The sequence below is a fragment of the Artibeus jamaicensis genome, unplaced genomic scaffold (assembly GCF_021234435.1).
Source record: "Artibeus jamaicensis isolate MK-2021 breed Jamaican fruit bat unplaced genomic scaffold, CSHL_Jam_final scaffold_2172, whole genome shotgun sequence".
NCBI lineage: Eukaryota > Metazoa > Chordata > Mammalia > Chiroptera > Phyllostomidae > Artibeus > Artibeus jamaicensis.
In genome coordinates, this window is record NW_026522031.1 from 2914682 (window position 1) to 2937508 (window position 22827).

Here is a 22827-nt window from a genome sequence, read left to right on the forward strand (position 1 = left end):
AAATAGGACCAACCATGAGTTCAGTTTGGGACCTCAAATTTGGGGTATCTGTGAAACAGCCATGACAATGTACTGATCTCCCTTTTCTATGATTTATTACATGTAAGGATTTAGTGATGGACTGCTTTGTAGGTAGTTCTCTATTAAATTGTGTGGTTCTGAAAGACAGGAATTTGTCCTTTTATCTTTGGGTTTCTGAAACCCAACACAGAGCCTGATAGAGAGTTAGCACTCAGCTGTTCATTGAGAGAATAAACGAAAGACATCAGGCATTGCCTGAAAGATTGTTCATGATCTAACATCAGCCTGGACCATGAATTCTTGTACACCTTCTAATGGAAGGATGAAATTTGTTTATCTTTCTGTCTTCACCATAGCACTGATGGCATGTGATAGGCACCTACTGGGTTTGAAATCAGTGACCCCTTGCCTAGGTTTCCAGTTTTACCTCTTTACCACTCTATCTCCTGATCACACACAGTAGCTCTCTATTTGCCTCTTTCTGCCCCTGCTTTAATACTCGGTGCCTTTGCATTCATTTCTCTACCAGGAATGACTTGCTCTCCTTTATGTGCTCGGTGATTAGCTGCAAAGGTTTTAAGACTCAGCCTGTATTCTCCCCACAAAACTATCTCAGTCTCCCTGAAACAGTGTTAGGATTTCTTCCCTACAGTGTCACAACACTGCTACATATATTTACATTGGCTGCTGTCACTCAAGTACTGTGGGTGTCCCTCGTTCACCCCCCACTAGTGTGTGAACTTCATAGCAACAATAATGTGTCCAAGGCAGTTCAGTTATCCCTAGTTTCCAGTACAGTGTGAGTGGAAATATAGTCAATACACATTGGCTCGATTTAGATCCCATTTTTAGCAAGGACATCTGATATTTTTAATTGAGTACAATTTATGGTTTTTGAGGGGAGGTTGTTTTTCAGGTATTCACATAGATTCATATACCTACACATAAAGTAATATATTCATAAAATACCACACTGATTCTAGACTGATTTTTAAGCATAGTACCAATGTCAAAGTGAATGTGTTATTGTAATAGAGGCCTTAAAAATGAGATATGACAGACTCAAATGTTAAATCTGACATTGTTCTTTGATAGGTTAATTAAATCCTAAGTGTCACGAGTTTAAAGAAGATGAAGAAATACAGCATTCAGACTCTTTTCAAAGTCATCAGGTTCTTCTTCTGCCAAGGATGTAGGCTCTATAGAGTACTCTACTCACCTAAAATCAATCTCCTCTGTCCCTAGATTTATGACCCCAACAACAATCGCTATGAAGTTCCGGTCCCTCTCAATGTAGCCACAGATCCATCCAGCACCCCGGAGAGTCGACTCTATGAAGTCCTCGTTAAGAAGAACCCATTTGGGATTGAAATTCGCCGGAAGAGTACAGGCACTGCAATGTAAATGGCTTCTCATCTGTTCTGCAGATTGGGAACTGCTCCGCACATTGTCCTCGGGCATATCCTGGCTCAAAACAATGCGCCATCCATTTGTAGATTCATAAATAAGTTATTTCCTTTGGGTCTGTTCTTCTGAGAAAGTTTCAGTCCCCTGGGCATAATTAGAGGTAGTTGCATGCATTGAGGGATTCAGTCAACACACATTTATGGGAGAGCCTTGTCCCTATTATGCGGTTATAGATGACAAGGCCTCATGTTTCATGACAAAAAATAATAACTAAATCACAAAGGCAATTCAGGTGAAAAGATAAATAACGATTGTGACACGTTAAAATGCAAATGTGGATCGTGACAAATGCTAAGAAGGAAAAGAGCAGTGTGATTGAGACTTACGGAAGGCCACTGCTTTGGATACTGTGGTCGGAGTAGATCTGTCCAATGAGGTGACACTGAAAATAGGACCCGGCTGAGGTGGTAGAGGCACCCCTGTAGAAGTCTGAGGGGCTGGGAAGAACACTTTAGACAGAGGAGCTAGAGAATGCTCTGGCCATGAAATGTGAGCAAACTTGGCACATTAGGGGGAGAAATGGCCAATATGGTTGGTGCAGTGTTGTAAGCAGGGAGGTGAGTGATGGGAGATGAAGCTGGGGTTTAGGAAGGTTTCAGGTCAGGTATGGCCTTGAAGACTTCATAGGATGCTGTAATGGAAATCACTGAAGAATTGTGAAAGGATCCTGACATACTGTGAGATACTTGGAAAAATCTCACCCTGGACACTTCATAGCCAATGGGCTGTAGGGGAGCAAGTGCGGAAGCTGGGGTTGTTACGGAGTGGAAGCAATCAGGGGGAGCATGTGATGAGATGGTCACTCTGGAGGGGAGCTGAGGGAAGGCAGTGATGCAGGCAGATAAGGAATGAAGCTCCTCCCAGGCTTTTAGCAAAGGCATCTATGGTTATTTAATCAAGTGGACTTTCTGTTCCATTTGGGAGATCAGCAGGGTTCTGGGTGGGGGACGAGGGAATCAAGGGTTTACTTGTCCTTCGAAAATCAGCTGTTTGGAGCCAACAGAACAGCCCATTTCTTTCCCAAATCCACCCTTTTTGTGTTGCAGCTGGGACTCTCAGCTCCTGGGCTTCACCTTCAACGACCTGTTCATCCGCATCTCCACTCGCCTTCCCTCCCAGTATATCTATGGTTTTGGAGAAAATGAGCACACCGCCTTTCAGAGAAACTTGAACTGGCACACGTGGGGGATGTTCTCCCGAGACCAGCCCCCGGGGGTAAGGTGGGGGTCTGGATGTCTGCCCCCCTCCATCCATACTGTGTACGCTTCCCAGTTCATCCTCCCAGGCCCACCACAGGCGGTCACGTTCTGCTTCTAGACCAGTGGGCCAGTTCTCAGGCTCCTTGTTTCTTATGCATTTAATTTATCTCACAGAGAAGATTAGACACATCTTACCAATTAATTTCTGTCTAAGTGTCTTTTACAGCCACAGTGACTTTTAACCTCTCACCACTTCTTGTCATGACTCTCCTAGTACAAGAAGAATTCCTATGGCGTCCACCCCTACTACATGGGCCTGGAGGAGGACGGCAGTGCCCACGGAGTGCTTCTGCTCAACAGCAATGCCATGGGTAAGATGATGCCAGCCTCTCCCCTTATTTCTGTGAACCAATCATTCTTGAGAAACTTCAGAATGTGTTTGACCTAGCTGCAGCCTGAGGTCAAAATCGGTATTCTGTGAGCAGTATTTTTTACATAGATTTTCTATTTCATCTTTCTGTTTCTTTCAGTTCAGTAACATGTGTTAATAAGAATTAACTAAACTTTTTTTTTGGCAAGAATCATGTAAAAATAGCCCTGGCTAGAGTGGGTTAGTTGATTGGGGCATTGTTCTGTAGACAAAAGGATTGCAGGTTCAATTTCCGATCAGGGCACATACCCGGGTTGCAGGTTTAATCTCTGGTTGGGGTGTGTGTGAGAGGCAACCAGTTGATGTTTATCTCTCTCTCTCTGAAAGCAATGACAAAAAATGTTCTCAGGTGAGGACAGGAAAAAAATCATGTACGAAAGGATAGCAAAACCAAGCAAGGTCCAAATGTTCTGGAGGTCAGCCAGTGGGAGCTATTTATCTAAATTGAATTAGTGTTGAAGTTACGGGTCAGAGGACTCTGTGTGGGTATGAGGATGTGAAGAACATCTGTGTAGGATATTGGAAAGTGGTTAGAAAATTGGGAGGCAGAGGGGAAAGCATGTGTGTAAAAAATGATGAAGTCTGAATAAGGTCTATACCTGAGGTAATGGTATTATATGTGTGTCAGTTTCTTGTTTTGACAGTGTCCAGTGGTTATGGAAGATACTGTCATTGCGGGAAACTGGGTAATGCCTATAAGGGGACACTTGGTATGCTTTTTGCAACTTATATGCCATAAACTATTCTAAAATAAAAGTTATACTAATTTAAAAGAATGACAAGACATATAATAAGATATTAAAGAACACTAAAGGGAAAAAAGCCCAGAGATGGAACCCTGTAGATGTTCACTTAATTTCTTCAATTCTGTATGGGTATAGTACAAAGTACTTTCTTGCAATAGGGAGGCACAGGAAGAGGGAGAAGTTATGCATTTTAGGGGTAGCTCCTCATGTCAAAGGTTTGCAGTTTGAGTGGTATTTTCTACGTCTGCAGATGTGACATTCCAGCCCCTGCCAGCCCTGACATACCGCACCACGGGGGGGATTCTGGATTTTTATGTGTTCTTGGGGCCAACTCCCGAGCTTGTCACTCAGCAGTACACTGAGGTAAGAGGAATTCAATTGGTTACCAAGTATTTAAACAGTATATTTTGTGTTCCAAAACCCACCATCAGTATAGTCCTCAGATAATAACTGGATCATTGGTCTTACTGGGATACGGGGAAATTATAAAACAGGGAACAATATATACATCCTAATAATCATTAAATTCATAGCCTCTCAAAGCATCTCAGAGAAGTAGAATTAATGGTGCCAGTGATGGTGGTTGGTGGTGATGCCATGGTAGTGGTGCTGTGATGATATGGTTGTTCTTGGTGGTGGTAAAAGTGATGGTAGTATGGTGGTGGTGGTGATGATGGTGATGGTGATAGTGGTGATGACGCCTGGTGGTGTGATGACATAGTTGTTGTTGGTGGTAATGATGATGGTAGTATAGTGGTAATAATGGTGGAGGTGGTGGTTGTAGTAGTTGTGGTAGTGATAGTGGTGGTGGTGATGGTGGTTCTTGGTGATATGAGGATGTGGTGGTGGTTGGTGGTGGTAATGGTGATGATAATATAGTGGTGATATTGGCGGAAGTGCTGGTGGTGGTGGTGGTGCAGTGGTGGTGGTGGTGTTGATGGTAGTCATGACAGTTGTTTCGGCAACAGCAATAAACATATATATATATATATATATAATTTACTGTATGTCACTAATATAATAGTTCATGTCAGAGCACTTTACAAACACATATTAGCTCATTCAATCCTTACAAAAATACCATGAAGCAAGTGCTATTATTATCCTCACTTTACAAGTGAGGAAACTGATGTTTAAGAAGTAATTTAACATCTGCGCAGGGTCACACAGCCAGCAGGTGTTGGAGCCCAAGCACATTGCCTTTGGGTTCTGTGTCCTTACCCAGTATGCTGGACTGCCTCTAGGTGTCAGAGTAAAATCAGGTTTCCCAAAATTCCTGGGGAGGGAGGTCCTCTAGCAAGAGGCTGTCTCCAAGCTACTCCGGTGGCTGTGCATCTTCTCAGTCTCTCTCTGGATTTGAATTTGTTGGTTGTCTAACTTGGAGCACTAGAATTCTTATTACTTTGTGTATGACTTCGAGCCAGATTCTTCTTTTTAAGCATTAATGTTTTCTGTCTGTTTTCCAGTTGATTGGTCGGCCAGTGATGGTTCCGTACTGGGCCTTGGGCTTCCAGCTGTGCCGCTATGGGTACCAGAACGACTCTGAGATCGCCAGCTTGTATGATGAGATGGTGGCTGCCCGGGTCCCCTACGTACGTTCTCAGCCTGTGGGGCACTTGCTCTGGGTCCTCACTGCCCAGCCCAGCCCAGCCCAGCCATCTCTCTATCTGGATTCATTTGTCTGATTTCCACAGGGTTCTGTAAGATTACGAAGTGCTTTCTCATGCAGTGCCACACTGAACCTCACCCCAGCCCAGTAATACAAGTGGGGGTCATGGTCCCCACCTTAGAGGCACAGCAATTTGTAAAAGGAGGAGGACAGAGGGCCAGCTTCAGGGCTCCTTCTGCTCATTCATGCTTCCATTTCTGCTTCGATTCTTCAAAAAATTCTGTCTAAAACATCCTTGGTTCCATAAGAATGAAAGGATCCCCCAAAGAGTAGTATTGTTTAAGTTTTAAAAAATCAACCCAAATTCAGTCAGGCTGTGTGCATGTAGTTAGAATCTCAGTTCCAACACTTCTCCAGTGTTGGAGCACAGTGTTCCCCCAGCTTTGTGCTAATCCAGGTTGAATGTAGGGATCTTGGAACCAGCTTCCAGAAGTATGCATGTGGAAGAGAACCCTTCCACTTAAGGATGAGAGGGGTCCAATAAGAGAATTGATCCTGCGAACCTATTACATACTGGATGGGCAAAAGTAGGTTTACAGTTGTGAGTATGCAAAACACAGTTTATTCTTGTACTGTTATTTATTAATTATTGTATTATTGTATTGTATTCCATACAAACAACTGTCAACCTACTCTGCCAACTCTGTATTTAATTTCATTCTGTTTATTTCCTATGATTTACCATTGTTTCTACCAAAGGAAAGTACAGCCTGCAATATTTAATTCTTAATAAGAAATCTGTGTTTATCAATCCCTGGGATTGGCTATTCCAAAGCAATTAGAGGTTTTGTTTTGTTTTTGGTAGATTCACCATCCGTGTGGTGTTCATACTGGGTAATTGACGTTGTTATTTTCTCTGAACTTGAACCACTGATACCAGGGCAGCTACTCGCAGGGAGTAACCACAGTCACTCCTTATATTGGCTACTTCCTCACCCACTGTTTACATTTATCCTCAAAACAGCCCTGTCCAGATAAGCATTGTCATCTGATGTTTTGCTAATTTAGATTTTTGCATTTTACAAAGGAAAATTAGAAAGTTCAGTAGATTTCCCTGAACCTAATGCCTAACAAGTGACAGGACTAGGATTTGAAAGAATCAGAAAGACACGTCTGAAGTTCACTGCCGGTTGGGTTAGTGGCGGGTCATTCACATGCGGAGCGTGGACTTTTATAACCAGCCACTCAGTCCCCTCGTGTGCCCCCAGGACGTGCAGTACTCGGACATCGACTACATGGAGCGGCAGCTGGACTTCACCCTCAGCCCCAACTTTACTGGACTCCCAGCTCTGATCTCTCGCATGAAGGCCGATGGGATGCGGTTCATCCTCATTCTGGTCAGTGTGATTGCGAGGGGCCTGCTTCGGGGAGCGAATGAGCGTTGGTGGAGAAGGCTTTATATGTGATTGTGTTTCCTTCCATGCTCCAACTAGAGAAGTTGAGAGTCAAAAAGAAAAGTATGTTTTCTGGGATTCACAGAAGCTCGACAGTTCAGGTGGCAGGGGTTGCCTGTCTTTTGAGGAGTTTTTCTGGGTTTGTTTTTCTGTCTCCCATTTTGGTTTTCTCGCTGACCTGTGCTTTGGTTTTAGGACCCAGCCATTTCTGGAAATGAGACACAGCCCTACCCTGCGTTCACGCGGGGTGTGGCAGAAGACGTCTTCATCAAGGCTCCTAATGGTGGAGACATCGTCTGGGGAAAGGTCTGATCACAGCGCTGGTGCAGCCTGGGGACGGGTCACTGTTCATGTGTCTGTGCCTGTTGTCGTTTGACCTTTTCCACTGGGGCTCTGGGGTCAGAAGTTCTCATTTTGTCAGTCGATACCTGTCAACGTGTGTGTTGTGAGATGCACTTCTGTCTAGATCGGTCCTGCATGACAGTCACTGTGTGCACACCTGTGGGACCATGGCGCACTGTCCCTCAGGACGTGCTGTGTGAGAGGGATCACCTGCTGCACTGCTTTGAGTGTTCTTCTCCCCGCAGGTCTGGCCCGATTTCCCTAACATTGTCATAAACAGCTCTCTGGACTGGGACAGCCAAGTGGAGGTAAAGGGCCTTTGTGGATGTGGGGGGGGGGACATCAGGGTTGCTGGGAATGTCTATCTTTTAATTGATTTATTGTATTAAAAAGTGACTTAGACACAGCTGCTATTAATCTTATTCCAATCCTCCATTGCCCTCCCTGTGTTTTCCAACCTGCCCGAGCTGGCGGTCTGTGCCTTTGATGAAACACTCTCTTCCTCCAGTTCCATGTGTCCATCTTAGTTTCCTAACAAAGAGGTGTCCCTGGCCTGCCTCCTATCACAAAATCTCTCCGAAGTGGCTCACTCCCTGCCCACTTCTCTGTGAGCCAAATCCCCACATACTGATCTGCTTCTGTTTTCTTCTTCCTGTTCTTTCTTTGCCTTTTATCTAGACTTGCGTGTTCCTCCTTTCCTTTTGTCTCTCGTGTATAAGAGCCGGAGGTTCCCTCAACCAGGCCTTCTTGCTGTTGCTCCCCTACCCTTACCATCAGCCTTATTGAGCTTTTTATCTCTTAAAATGCACTGGTGAACACAGAGAACCCATTTACGGAGACATACCAAGAACCATAAAGTTCCATAACAAGCAACACGACCTATATAGAAACTGATGAGTGTTCGCTGCTGCTAAGCAGTGTGAGTTCACAATTACTCACTGTTTATTTGTGTTGGGTCCTAAGCCGAGCACTGTGGGGGGATACAGAGCTCAATCAGAGGACAACGCAACAGGGTCCTTGCTCTCAAACACCTTACACTGTATTAAGGAGTTTTACCTTGGGTCTACTTTCCAGGCTTTATTTTAATAAAGATGTGCCTTTTATCGTGTGAGGAAATTAAAAGGAAGGGGCAGTTGCAACCTCCTCAAGTCCTCCCAACTTAACTTGACCCACAGGTGCTATCTTGCTTCTCACCCCCTTTCCCTAGTGGGAATGAGACAGGAGAGAATCAACTGGAAGTTCCTTTGCAGCGTGTTGACAGGGCACCTGACGTCTGCCCCTTTCAGGCCTCCCTGGCTGATGCTTTGTCTCTGAGGCGTGCTTAGGGAACTGCAGATGGAAGTTGAGGGCTGGGCATCCAGGACTTGAGATAGTGAGGTCTAGCGGTCCTCGCTGCTACTGTTCACCTTGATGTGGAGAGGAAGTCAGTCTCGGGACGCTTTCCAGATGTTAAGGAGGTGCCTCATTTGTGCTAATTCCCCCCACTTCTGCACTCTGGTATTTGAAATGAGGAAGAACATTACTTTGACTCTGTTCAGGTTACTTATCACCATAGATAACCGAAGGCTATGCATGAATTAAATTCTCATAAATGCCTGTTTGCTGTCTAATATATTTGTGACAAATAAATTATAATTGATTTCCACAGCAATACCGAGCTTATGTGGCTTTCCCAGACTTTTTCCGCAATTCAACTGCCACCTGGTGGAAGAGGGAGATGCAAGAACTATACTCCAACCCAAGGGATCCTGAGAAGAGCTTGAAGTTCGATGGCATGTGGATTGTGAGTGTTTGTGTCTGTGTACATGTGAGCAGGGATGTGTCTCTCTCCGTGTATCCAGGTGTCTGTATCACTGACCTTTCACCAAGAGAGGTTACAATCACCCCAGAGAGACTCTGGATGTGTCAGACTGCGGCTCCTCCCATTGGGAGGAGACCAGCCCCGTAGTCCTCAGACCTTGTACCCTGCTACCTGTGCCTGCTGTAGAGCCACATGGTGATTAGTAGACGTTTCTTGGAACTGAGACTCACTTCACAATTCTGAAAGAGAATTAAAAAAAAAATCCTCTAGCCAGTCATTCTATAGGGCTTAATTGATCTTTCTAGTCCATTCTCAGCTGGATTAAATGACTGGAGGGTGAATAATTTATTCACTATTACTCCTCTCTGATAGACTGCCTGTAACTATTTTGAACAGTGAGATACGTCTGTGTTTGACATTCTAGGATATGAACGAACCTGCCAGCTTTGTGAATGGGGCAGTGCCTCCAGGCTGCAAGGACACCACCCTGAACCACCCTCCCTATATGCCACGTAAGGACCCTGGGCCTCCTCTCCTGGCAAGGTCCTGGCCACAGGAGTGACCCCTGTAGGAGCCAGTGTCGAGGGGCTTAACCTCACTGCTCAGGGCACATCTGCAGTAGTGCTTTTGGGTTTTTTTGGGGTGGGCGGGTCAAGGGCATGACAAACTCACTTCAAGCTCTTTACTTAGTTGGTGTGTGAAAATCACTGGCCCCACTGAGTGAGTTTTTTGTGCTTGTTCAAAAAACACTTAACAGTGGTTATGTCTCCAAAGGATTCGACAGCTACATCCCTTACTTCTTCAGGCTTATGTTAACCCCTCCACACGGAGGTGCTGGTACAGGCACCCTGTACAATATCAGTCTCCCTGTACAATGGAGTTGATGGGCTGTGGCGTCATCCTTGTGTTTATATGTTGGGCCTAGAAATTATTCTCTCTGTGAGTTGTATGACCTTCAGTAGATTACTCGGTGTTTCCAAATCTCAGGTTTTTAAACTATGAGAGGATAATGATATCTTCCCCACAGAATTAAGGATGGTGTAACATAATTACCATATTGAAAGCCTAGGTCAAGAGCCCATCACACAATGTTTGACAACTCTGTGCTTTTCCCCGTGCCCTTGGCCTTTTCCTGGAGAGCACTCCAGAGGACTTGATGTTGGAGACACACGTTCCTGTGCCTCTGGGAAGGAGAAGGACCAATGCAGATGTTGAGTTCGATCCCTTGAGGTGAGGTCAGGGACAAACGGGGCCAAGGATGGCTTTCCCATCACTAGCTCTTTCTCTGCAGATTTGGAGTCCAGGGACCAGGGTCTGAGCAGCAAGACCCTGTGCATGGAGAGCGAGCAGGTCCTGCCCGACGGCTCCCGGGTGCGGCACTACGACGTGCACAGCCTGTATGGGTGGTCCCAGACCAGACCCACATACGAGTGAGTGGTCGTCTCCACCTACTGGCACAACCCACAGGGACAGCCAGCAACTGATGAAGCGGTCCTGTGTCTCCTCCAATTCCCTCTCCCAGTGGGGTTTAAAAGGTTTTAATTACAACTATGGAGCAATTCTTACTTATTAGACAAACACTCTCAAGCATGGAGCTAGGCCCTGAGGTCATAGTTACCAGGACAGGTTTACATAAGGGCTGGACCTGCCAGTGAGTGTCCAAGTCCTGGAGGAGATGACCAAGGCCATTGTCACAGAGTGCAGCTGATGCTGTAACGTGAGTTATGAGAAGAAAAGAGGATGTAAAGGACTGGATAGCTCCTTTATTTCAAAAGTCACTTAATCTCTTTGGAAATTTTTTTTTCTGGTCATTCTTGCTGGATAGCCAACTGGTGTCCCACTGAATCGACACTGTCCCATTTTGTGGGCTTGGTCAGTGAGTAATAAGAATTATCCTGAGGAAAGCCTTAAAAAAAGGAATTCATCTTCTTCCTTCCCAAATATATAAAACTAAGTACTAAATGTATAAAGAGTAAGATTTGGTGGTTTCTTCTTGTTGTAAGTGATGCAGTGAGTTTAGAACAAGGTGAAGTCTTTGTAAAGCACCATAAACACTCTGAAGGTATAACTGTTACTGTCCTCCCCATCACTATGGGTGGCCAGCGGGGAGCTCACTGTAGCTCACGTCTTCATACTCCCTTCAGTATCAGGAGGCATTTTGTCACCATGCCCTAGGGTCAGAAGTTCTGGGGGGAAATGCTTTGTGGCCTTACTTCTCCTGTTCTGATCTCAGTCACCTCCCTGTGCCCCTCCAACCAGAGCTGTGCAGGAGGTAACAGGACAGCGAGGGGTCGTCATCACCCGCTCCACATTCCCCTCGTCTGGCTGCTGGGCAGGACACTGGCTGGGAGACAACACAGCTGCGTGGGACCAGCTGCAGAAATCTATCATCGGTGCGTGGTCATCCCAGGGACCACGCTGGCGGGGAGGGGAAGGGGGGAGCCCGCTGAGGGGTGCTCTGGGAGGCGGGGCAAGCAGGCCTGGAGTGGCATGTCTGACACTGCCGCGGCTCTCGTTGCAGGCATGATGGAGTTCAGCCTCTTTGGCATATCCTATGTAAGTGCCCTTTGGGTCCCTCCTGTTACCCAAGAAGATGGTGATGCCTTTCAGAAATCACCAACAAGCTTATTTTATTCCATCTTGTCTCAGACAGGAGCAGACATCTGTGGGTTCTTTAATGATGCTGAATATGAGATGTGCACTCGCTGGATGCAGCTGGGGGCCTTCTACCCCTTTTCCAGGAACCACAACACCATCGGGACGAGGGTAGGACAAGGGTGTCACTGGGCACATAGCCTCCAGCTTGGAGCTGGTCATATTCCCCAGGGACATCTTTAAAACTGTTAAATACTCATGTTTCTTTTCTTTTTTTCCCAATACTCATATATTAAGAGTATGAAAAAAAATCACTTCAGTGGAGGCAAAGTGATTTACCACTGTTGGGTTAGTTAACACCTTCATCACCTCAGATAATTACCATTTGTTTTGTAACAAGGACATTTAATTTAATATCTAGTCTCTTAGGAACTTCCAAATATATAGTAGAGTATTGTTAACTGTTTTCACCATGCTGTATATTACATCCTTGGAACATACAGGGTGGGGCAAAAGGAGGTTTACAGTTGTGAGTACACAAAACACAGAGTTTATTCTTGTATTATTCTTTATTAATTACTGTGTTGTTTTCCATGTGAACAACTGTAAACCTACTTTTTCCCCATCCTGTATTTATTTTATAACTGGAAGTTTTTCATCCTTTGACACCTCCCTGTTTCCCACAACACCCAGCCTCTCTGATTACCACCATTCTACTCTCTATTTCTATGAATTCTACTTGTTAAGATTCCCTTTTAGGTTACTCTGTTTTAGATAAGTATTATCATACAGTAGTTGCCTTTCTGTGTTTGACTTAATTCATTTAGCATAGTGCCATAAAGATCCATCCATGTGGCTGCAAATAGCCAGATTTCCTTCTTTCTTGTGGCTGAATAGTCTTCTGTTGTGTACATACCACACCTTCTTTATCCACTCATCCATCCGTGGACACTTAGGTTGTTTCCATATCTTGGCTACCTTGAATAGTGCTACATTGAACTTTGGAGTGCAGATATCTCTTCAAGAAACACATTTCATTGCCTTTGACTATGTACCCATAGTGGAATATTTGGACCATATGGTTGTTCTATCTTTAATTTTTAAAGGGACCTCCATACTCTTTTTCACAGTGGCTGCACCAATTCCAATTCCTGCCCATAGTGCCCAAGGGGTTTTTTTCTGCACATCCTCACCATTGTTTGTTTTCTTTTGTCTTTTTGATAATAACCATTTTAACAGGTGTGAGGTGATAGTTCCTTGTGGTTTTGATCTGTGTTTTCCTGATTATTAGTGATGTTTGGCACCTTTTCATGTACCTGTCAGCCATTTGCATTTCTTCTTTGGAAACTAGAAATCAGTAAGAGAAGGAAAACTAGAAAATTGACAAATGTGTATGAATTACACAACCAATGGGTCAAAAGAGAATTCAAGAGATAAATCAAAAACATATTTTGAAATGAATGAAAATGGAAAAAACACACTAACACTTACAGGATGTAGCAAATTCTGTTCTAAAAAGTACGTTGATAGTAATAAACTCATACACTAAGAAAAAAGAAAGATCTCAAGTAAACAGCCTAGCTTTATACAAGTAAGTATGAAAAGAAGGACCAAGTTAGCAGAAGAAAGGAAATAACAATAGTTAGAATAGAAATAAGTGAAATAGAGACCAGAGAAGTGATAGAAAAGAACTGGCAAAACTAAGAACTATTTCTTTGAAAAGAAACAAAGTTGACAAACCATTAGCTGGACTTCCTAAGGAAAAAAAAGAAGCCTCAAATAAATAAAATTGTAAATGAAAGAGTAGGCATGACAACTGATACCAAAGAAATACGAAGGATCATAAGGGGCTACCATAAATAATTAATTACATGTCAACAATTTGGCTAACCTAGAAGAAATGTATAAATTCTTAGAAACATGCCACCTACCAAGACTGAACCATGAAGAAATAGAAAATTGGAAAAGACTGATAATGAGTAAGAAAACCGAATTAGTAATAAAAAAATTTTTTCCCACCAAAGAAAAGCCAGATGGCTTCCCTGGGGAATTCTATGAAACATTTAAAGAAGAACTAATGCCAGTCTTTTCCAAACTCTACAAAAAAATTGAAGAGGATTGAACACTCCCAAGCACGTTTTACAGGACCAGAATTACTTTGATACTAAAGCCAGGTAAGGACACTTCAGTAGAAGAAAACTACAGGCCAATATTCCCGGTGAATATAGATCCAGAAACTCTCAACAAAAATATTAGCACACCAAATTCAACAGGATGTTGAAAGAGTCACACAACAAGATCACGTGAGGTTTAACCCTGGGCTGGAAGGATGGTCCAACATACACAAATCAATAAACGTGGTATACCACATTAGCAGAATGAAATAAAAAGTCATATGATTATCTCAATAGCTGCAGAAAAAACATTTGACAAATTACAACATCCTTTCATGATAAAAACTCTCAACAACTTGGGTACAGAAGGAATGTACTTCAACATGATGAAGGCCATATGAGACAAGCCCACAGCTTACTGCATACTCAATAGTGAAAGTCTGAAAGCTTTTTCTGTAGGTCATGAACAGGACAAGGGTTTCCACCTTCACTACTCCTGTTCAACATAGTACTGGAAATTCTAGCCAGAGCAATCAGATGAGAAAAGCAATAAAAGGCATTCAAGTTAGAAAGGAAGAGGTAAACTGTCTCTCCTTATAGTTTGTATGGTCTTATAAAGAGAGCAACCTAAATATGTTACCAAAAAACTATTAAAACTAATCAATCAATTCAGTAAAGTTGCAGGATACAAAATCCACATACAGAAATAAGTTCTGTTTCTATACACCGACATTGAAATGCATGAAAAGAAATAAAGACAACATTCTCATTCATGACAGAATCAAAAAACAATGAAATACCTAGGAATAAATTTAAGGTGAAATAAGGAGGTGAAAGATCCGTGTACTGAAAGCTATAAGATATTAATGAGAGACATTGAATAAGACACAAATAGAAGATCCCATGTCCATAAATCAGAATAATTAATATTCCTAAAATATCTGTATTGCCATCTATATATCCAATACAATCCCTAGCAAAATTCCAATGGAATTTTTCACAGATATAGGGAAAAAACCCTAAAAGTCTTATGGAATGAAAATGACTGGTAATAGCCAAAGCAATCCTAAAGAAGAAGAACAAATCTGGAGGCATCCTGCTTCCTGATATCAAACTATATCACAAAGCTATAGTCATCCAAACAGTATCACACTGACATAAAAGTAGAAATAGATCAATGGAACAGATTGAAAACCCAGAAATAAAATCTTGCATTATCAGTCCACTGATATTTGACAAGGGAGCCAAGAATACTCAATAGTAAAAGTTAGTCTCTTCAATAAACGGTGTTGGGAAAATATGTAGAAAAATAAAATTGGTCCCCTATCTTCTCAGTCACAAAATTAACACAGAATGGATTAATGACTTAATCATAAATCCTGAAACCATAAAACTCCCAGAAGAAAACAGGGGAAAAGTTTCTTGGCATTGGTCTTAAAAATGATTTTTTTTTTTTTTGCTAGGACACTGAAGGCACAAGTAACAAAAACAAAAATAAATAAATTGGATGACATCAAACTTAAAAGCTGTTGCACAGCCAAAGAAACAATTAAAAAAAATGAAAAGGCAGCCTATGGAATATGAGAAAATATTAGCAAACCATATATCTGAAAACAGGTTAATATCCAAAATATGTCATGCTCTCGTACACCTCAACCACAGGAAAACCCAAACAAGCTGATTAATATATGGACACTGGAATGGAATGGACATTTTCCCAAAGAAGACACACAAATGGCCAGTAGGTTCCCAAAAAGATCCTCATATTTCAATGAACCATCTTCTTCAGTGTTCTTTAGAGTAGTCTTTTCATTTAGGCCATGTTGTATCAGCTTGATCCCCAAAAGAATGTCTTACTGGAAAATTTTATCGGCTGTCCTGGGAGAGCTTCAGTGATTTTTTCGATCTGTAAAGAATATTCTTTGAGTCTCATCTACAGTCCTCTTTGATTTAACTATATGTGATTTTCATTTGCAATAATAAGTCTCCTATGGTGAGCTCTACAACTCCTTTTTCCCTCCTGTAGAGGCAAGACCCTGTGTCCTGGGATGATACATTTGTGAATATCTCCAAACGTGTCCTGCAGACTAGATACGCCCTCTTGCCGTACCTCTACACCCTGATGCACCTGGCCCACGCACAGGGCAGTACTGTTGTGCGGCCTCTTCTCCATGAGTGAGTGTCCAGCTAAACCGGGCGTGCAAGGACCTACCCATCTTTTATAGAAGCTCAGGTCACAAGGCATTCTAGGGGTGGTTTGAGGGACAAAGGCCTTTCCTGCATTTAGGATGTGCCATGGTTAAGACACCTGGAGGTGTTTATAGGTGAGAAAATGTATAAATCCAATTATGTCTGGAGTTTGAAGAACATGCCATGTAGCGGGTGAATGCATATGTGATTGAGGGAGAGAAAGTAACTTAAGTTAGAGAAGCTGGGTTTCAGACTTGGGTCTGAACTTGAGGAATTTCTTCAAGGCCTTGGCCTGGGCCCCCATTGGAGTCCTGATGGTGGCCCCTTGCTTTGCCTTTGCAGGTTTGTGTCAGACCGAGTGACCTGGAATATAGACAAGCAGTTCCTGCTGGGCCCTGCCTTCCTGGTCAGCCCTGTCCTGGAGCCTGTGAGTACGAGGTCTCTGCTGAGCAGGGGTCCCAGTTACAAAACCTGGCGAGTGGGGCCAGGAGAAGAGGCCTAACTGGCAGGGGTCCAGTGGTACCTTATCCTGCCTTTGTCCCTTCCTCTCCCTCTGAACTGAAGCCCATCACTTAGGCATTGCCGCCCTCAGCTCCCTCATCTTTAAAATCATCCTAACACATTCTGATCCATAGGACAGTTGAGAAGGGAAACACCTTGTGGTATATTTGGAGATGTAATCATTTCTGCATTAACTGAAATAAGGAGTGTGGGTCAAGTAGGCGCAGTACTGCAGAAATTTGGTACAGCTCTCTTGCACCTTTAACACAGACCTTTACATAAAGGTTGCTTGGGACAAGGTATATAATCCTGTGGTTGAGGGCTAGCCCTGCCCTTCCTCTGTGGGTGCTCTTGTGGTAGCAAAAGCCATCTCCTCACTTTTTCTCTTGATGACCAGGCTTCTGCTTAAAACCACAGTTAACTGCATCTTCTCCAAAACTTGCTGCACTAATTATAATCTCCGAAGTACTGGCGGCATAAAACCTAACAAAATTTCTTCTGCCCCAGACCCAGCCTCTTTGTTTTTTGAGAGGGTATGTGTGGGTTAATTAAGTCTATAAGCAAATAATAATTTCTCCCCAAAGTCCCGAATCCTGAAGGCACTAGTTTAGGGAAGACCAATCTCCCCTGTCTGAAGCAGGGACAGAGGAAGGCTTCCCCCACAATCCTGACCCCTAGAGAGGTGAAGCATGTGGGTCAAAGGTCGTGAAGTAGGGTACTCTTCCCTTAGATTCCTGAGCCCACTGCCCATGACGTGTTTGTGCTTAATTTCAGAATGTCAGAAATGTCACTGCATACTTCCCTAGGGCCCGCTGGTATGACTACTACACGGTAAGTTTCTCTGATTGTTTACAGGACCAGGGAAAGCAAGAGTCTGCCCGGGTGTTAGCCCCTGGCCGACCTCCGCTGCCATCGTGGCTCTGAGACCCACCTGATGTTGATCTTGACCTATCACTTTTAACCTTGTAGGCTCTATTTTCTCACCTCCAAGTCCAGAAGACCATTTCCTTCACAGAAGTGTGAATAACACACAACAAAGCATCTCACTCACTGCCTGACTTCCGTGCGTGTTCTTTATGTGTTAGTGTTTGTCTTTCCTTACTTATACCAGCACCATTTGCAGTGGCGTACAATGGTAACACCAGGAAGTGCTGGAATCTGTAGTTTTTGTTTAATTCTTCCCTGCTAGACTGCAAGTTCATCCTCTTCCTCTCTGTGTCTCAGATCTTCTATAGCAGAGATGTTCAAGGAGGAGCTGTTAAACCTAACTCCAAGGGGGAGCGAGGTCTTAGGCCCTGTGTGAAGTGCACTGAGCTCTGGGCCCCACCCTGGTGCCCCGGGCAGGGCAAGCGCACTGAGAAGTGCCTGCTTAGCACAGCATTCTCGGTGGTGGAACATTTCTACCCTAGTCTGTACCCCAGAAACTCATCTGGGAATGCAAGGCCTTCAGAAGCAGCTTCAGAGCACTATTTTTAATTGTTAAATTTATTGGGGTGACACTGCTTAAGAAAATTATATGGGCTTCAAGTTCACAATTCTACAGTGGTGCATTGCACTGTGTACTCACCAACCAAAGTCAAATCTTCTCCCATCACTGTGTATATATATGGTTGACCCTCTGCCCCCTGTACCGACCCCCGCCCCTCTGTCTCATAAGCGCTATACTATTATCTGTGTCTAGGACTTTCTGTTTGTCTGGTTTGTTTGTTTATTATGTGTTGTTGTATATTCAACAGAGGAGTGAAATCACATGGTTCTTACCTTTTCCTGTCTGACGTAATATTCCACTTGGCATCATGCTATTCTCTGGGTCAGGGCAGCATTCTTGAGGAAGGGTCCCGGGAGAGTTTCCTCTCCCTTAACCAGGCCTCCTCTCCTGGATTTTCTGAGAACAAGGCGGAGGGCTGAAGATGGCTCAGAGAGGAGGTAGCAGGGGGACAAGAGGCAGAGCGTGCTCCAGCCCCCTTCCACCAAGGGGGTTGCAATGGGATTAGGTGAAAATATTAGTATGACTTAATATTTTATACCCAATCCTAGTGACAATTTACAGAAGTACCAATAAAGATACTCTTATCTCATTTAACATTTTAAGAGAAGGAGAGGAGGGGTGTTTCACAGATGCTGGCAAGAGCACAGAAAAATGCTTGGACTTGGTAAATAAGGATGGAGATAGGCTCTCCACCTGCAGCACAGGATTCCAGCAGAACTTGTTCCTAAACACCAGGTTTTTCTAGTGTCGCACAGGTTGCTGCAGGCTTCTGTGAGGCAGGAGGTGACGCACAACTCATATACTTACCGCTTCTGCACTGAGCCTACATTTCTGTCCCTTCCATTCAGCTGAACATCAAGTTAGTCTAAATTTCCGTCTTGTATGTTCAAGAGAATGTAACCTAGTACATGCCCCACACCACCCATCACCCAGTGGCTATGTACATTTCTAGCCTGAGAAGATGCTTAATACAAGAATTCTTAATTTAAATTGGCAAAATTCCAGAAACAATTTATATTCCCATTTGCACTTGATGAGACTGTTCATCTCCCTAACACTTTGTCAGTTTTGACTATTACATTTTCTTTTTTTTTTAATTTTTATGCTCATCTTTGTATGACTCTTACAGGCAATGTAATTTCTAATGTTCATTGTTGATTTGATTTGCAATTATTTTTGACAGGCCATTTATACTTCTGTGACCTTTATCCTTTTGCTATTTTCTTATGAAGATATTTAAGCTGTTCCCACTAATTTTAAATTATATGTGCATATTTAAGTTAATAACACTTTGCCATATTTGTACTTTGATATTTGCTTTTCAATTGATTATGACTTTAGATAGAGATTTTGACTACCATATAGTCAAATTAATGTTTTAGGTTCCTAGGATTCATTTAGTGAATTCATTTTAGTGAATAAGACATCAGTTTTTCCCTTTCAAATTCCCTTTCAATTTTTCCAATATTTTTGTTTGCTAACCATTTTTATAATATACTGTTCTTATATATGCTAGAATTTATCTGAAAGAATTTTCTCTTTTCTATTTTTGATTTGTTAATTTATTGTTATTCTGTCGGTATGGAACATTTTTAATGGTTGTATCCTTCCAGTACAATTTAATGTGTGGCAGACTAGTGTTCCCTCATCCTTTTCAGAAGTGTTTTTGATTGTTATTTTCAGATATTCTCCCAGAAGACATAAAACAATTTTATCAATCTAGGAAATAAAGCATACTTGCACTAGGATTTATATTAATCATGTGTAATACATATAATATGTCATTATATTATTATATATTATATTATACATTATATATTACATTAATATGTTATGTACATGTATCTGGGGAGAAATAATAAATGTTATATATTTATCCCTAGAATATATATATTTTGACCAAAAGAGATCTCCAAAAATATTTCATAGCAGCATCATCTGTAAGACAGCAGAAAACTGGAAATAAACCAAATGTCCATCAATGGTAAAATGGACAAATAAATGTTATTACATTTTTCAAACTGAATGCTTATGAAAATAGCATTTTCAGGGCAATGAAAATAATGACCTATTGCTACAGAAATGGAAATGATAAACATAATATTGAGCACAAATAGCTCTACACAAGAAAGTAAAGAACATAGAATCCCATTTATCAAATATAATTTCAAAAACAGGAACAAGTGATAGAAATCAGAATAGTAGCTACCTTTCATATGGTGCTTATTATGAGGGGGAATGAGAGAACCTTCTGGAATCTGCTACTACCCCTTCCTTGAGCTAGGTGGTGATTTCATGGGTATGTTCATTTGGTAAAATTTTATTGCATCGTATGCTTATGATTTGAGACCTCTTCTGTTCCTATGCTATTTAAAAGTTTACTAGAGAATTCATATCCTCAGAATGATAAACTGATAATTATATTTAAAATAATAAATCATACTATAAACAGGTATCCTCACGAAACAATCCTTGGAAATTAAAGGCATGATGCAGATATTTAAAATTTTGTTTAAAAATAAATAATAAATGCAGCCTAAGAAATTACTGAGGAGGCAGAACAAAGAGGCATAGATGGAAAATAGGAGGAAAAAATAAGAAAGCCCTACTTAGCTTTCCAGTCACCACTTGTGCACAATTTGCTTGCTGCTTGTCCAGTGGAACCTGAGCGAAGAATGGGGGAGACAATGTAAATAAGACTCCTATCTCACTGGTTCCCATTTCTTGAGAATCCTGACTCTTCACATCGTAGCTGCCTCGGTGGCTGGAACTCCTGTCCCCTCATTGTCCCTCCTATGCTCTCACTATCAGAAGCAAAAAGCCATCCCTCACTGTTTGCCCTGTGGGCCTCACTTGTTTTATGAAGTGCGGGTGCCTCAGTACAGGACAGGGTGAAGGGCTTCGTCTAACACGAGGGGCTGTATAGGACTGAAGCTGGGTCTCCATCAGCCTGACTCTCTGGTCCTTTGATAAGCTGCACAGTTTATAGGCTTTGGAAAGTTCTGCACTGCCCCAGACAAGCCTATGGGATTGGGCATCCTATGAAGGATTTCTACCCCCTCCCCTCTCCCTACTGTCATACTGGGCACTCTGGTTTGTAGACTTTATTTGGAAGAGGGAAGGCAGACGGTGTGTATACATCAAAGTTTTCACTGCTTTATCTGTGGCCGTTTTGGGGGTTGTTTACAGTGCGGGACCTAGGTTGGGTTTTCTAAAACAGCACTTCTCAATCCTAATCTATGACTGTGCAGTTGATGGAAACTTCTTGCGCGGGGGCATGTAGGCTTGTCTTTTCTTACTTTAAAAGTGCTGTTTTTTTTTTTTTTGTCTTTCATCTTGTAGTCCTATCTTTATGGGTGTTTTACCACAAATTAGCTAGGCTATTCTGGTCAGAAACTAGTTAAGGAAGCTACAACTCATGACTCACTAGGCATTGGAAACGAAGTCATGAGATGAAAAAGCTTATCATATTCAGCCATAATGTGCAGGAGAATGGAAATGCCCTAGAGATAACATTGATGAATGTACATGTGTTGAGTTTCAGGTGAAGATAGGACAGTGGAGGAAAATGTGCAGTATTCATAAGACAGTGGTATGAAATGTCATTTGGGAGCATGTCATTCAATTCTCCTGTGACATCCGCAAAGATTCCCAGAGCCATAGGCTGGAATTTTTATTGAGTCCCGGAGACTATGGAGTCCCCAGATAGGTCCACCCTAGCAAATGTGTCATCAGTCACACAGTTTCCTTCCACCACCTCTCCCTACACTTTCATACAGACTGAGTCTTTATTAAATGCCAGGAGCCAAAATTAAAGAAATGTTCCAGTAGCTTTGCTCCTTACCTCTAAAGAAGCACTCAGATGGGAGAATTTTGACTATGGGGAGACATTTGACAATACCCAGAGACATTTTGGTTGTCACGTGTGGCAGAGGTGTAGGTAGACACTGATAAACATCCAAAAAGCACAACACAGAATTATCCAGCCCCGGTTGTTCACAGCGCTGAAGTTGAAAAGCTTGAGAAAATGCGGAAGGATGGCGTCTTAGGAACTCAGGGTTATAGTGAGGTTAGACAGTGCTTCCCCCTGTCACACAGGAGGCAAGATCAGGATGTAAGCATGAAAGAAGACACAGTGAGTGGAAGATAAAGATTTGTCAACTGAGTCAGCTCACTTTAATCTTTTCTGTGAAATGTGCCAAGCGTGTGAATTCAGTTGGTGGGTGTGGGGCGTTGGGGAGTGAAGACAGGTGAAGTTGATGTGAAGATAAAGAAAGGGGAGAAAGAGTGAAAGAGAAGTATAGACACGCCCTTGTTGGGCCAACAAGAAATGAGTGAAAGCACTTTTCAGCCTCCTCTAGCTGTGGTCCGGGCCACAGAAATAAGGGGCGGAGTTAGGGTGGAGTGAGTCCCACGCTATGACCTGTGGTAGGTACTGCAGAAGCTGCAAAAGGCAAAGGACCGTGATACGATGTTGTGGCAGCAACACAAGATTCCCCACGGCAGCCAAGTGACTGTGGGAAATGTAATAATAGGCATGTGTGGAAGGATCGTGAACAGGCAGCTGGTTGGGGAGAGTGGACCAGATGTCTGGTAAAGGCGCCAACTATGGTGTTCTCTCCCTCACCGTGTATCACCTTCTTCTGGCTCCCAGGGTGTGGACACTGGAGCGAGCGGAGAGTGGAAGTCCTTGTCGGCCCCTCTTGACCACATAAATCTCCACGTCCGGGGTGGCTACATCCTGCCCTGGCAAGTGCCTGCACTGAACACCCACGCGAGGTGAGTGACGGGACTGGTCCCTCCCTCCCCTGGCAGTGAGCTCAGGTCCCCGGCACAGCCTGCCCATCTGCGAGCTGTGCTGGGGCCCAA

The 22827-nt window shown here is 43.0% G+C and overlaps 1 protein-coding gene across 1 annotated transcript in view; it reads left to right on the forward strand.

The window, feature by feature from the left end:
- The window catches only part of MGAM (maltase-glucoamylase), a 161387-nt gene that overhangs the window by 46356 nt on the left and 92204 nt on the right, over positions 1-22827 (forward strand). Inside the window, exons 28-45 of the mRNA XM_037138991.2 lie at positions 1267-1421; positions 2535-2703; positions 2962-3058; positions 4114-4226; positions 5330-5455; positions 6741-6869; positions 7122-7232; positions 7514-7576; positions 8917-9051; positions 9494-9581; positions 10361-10499; positions 11329-11462; positions 11591-11625; positions 11719-11835; positions 15805-15953; positions 16311-16395; positions 17244-17300; positions 22613-22737. Coding sequence (XP_036994886.2) covers positions 1267-1421; positions 2535-2703; positions 2962-3058; positions 4114-4226; positions 5330-5455; positions 6741-6869; positions 7122-7232; positions 7514-7576; positions 8917-9051; positions 9494-9581; positions 10361-10499; positions 11329-11462; positions 11591-11625; positions 11719-11835; positions 15805-15953; positions 16311-16395; positions 17244-17300; positions 22613-22737 — 2027 coding nt within the window. The remainder of the gene's footprint in view (positions 1-1266; positions 1422-2534; positions 2704-2961; positions 3059-4113; positions 4227-5329; positions 5456-6740; positions 6870-7121; positions 7233-7513; positions 7577-8916; positions 9052-9493; positions 9582-10360; positions 10500-11328; positions 11463-11590; positions 11626-11718; positions 11836-15804; positions 15954-16310; positions 16396-17243; positions 17301-22612; positions 22738-22827) is intronic.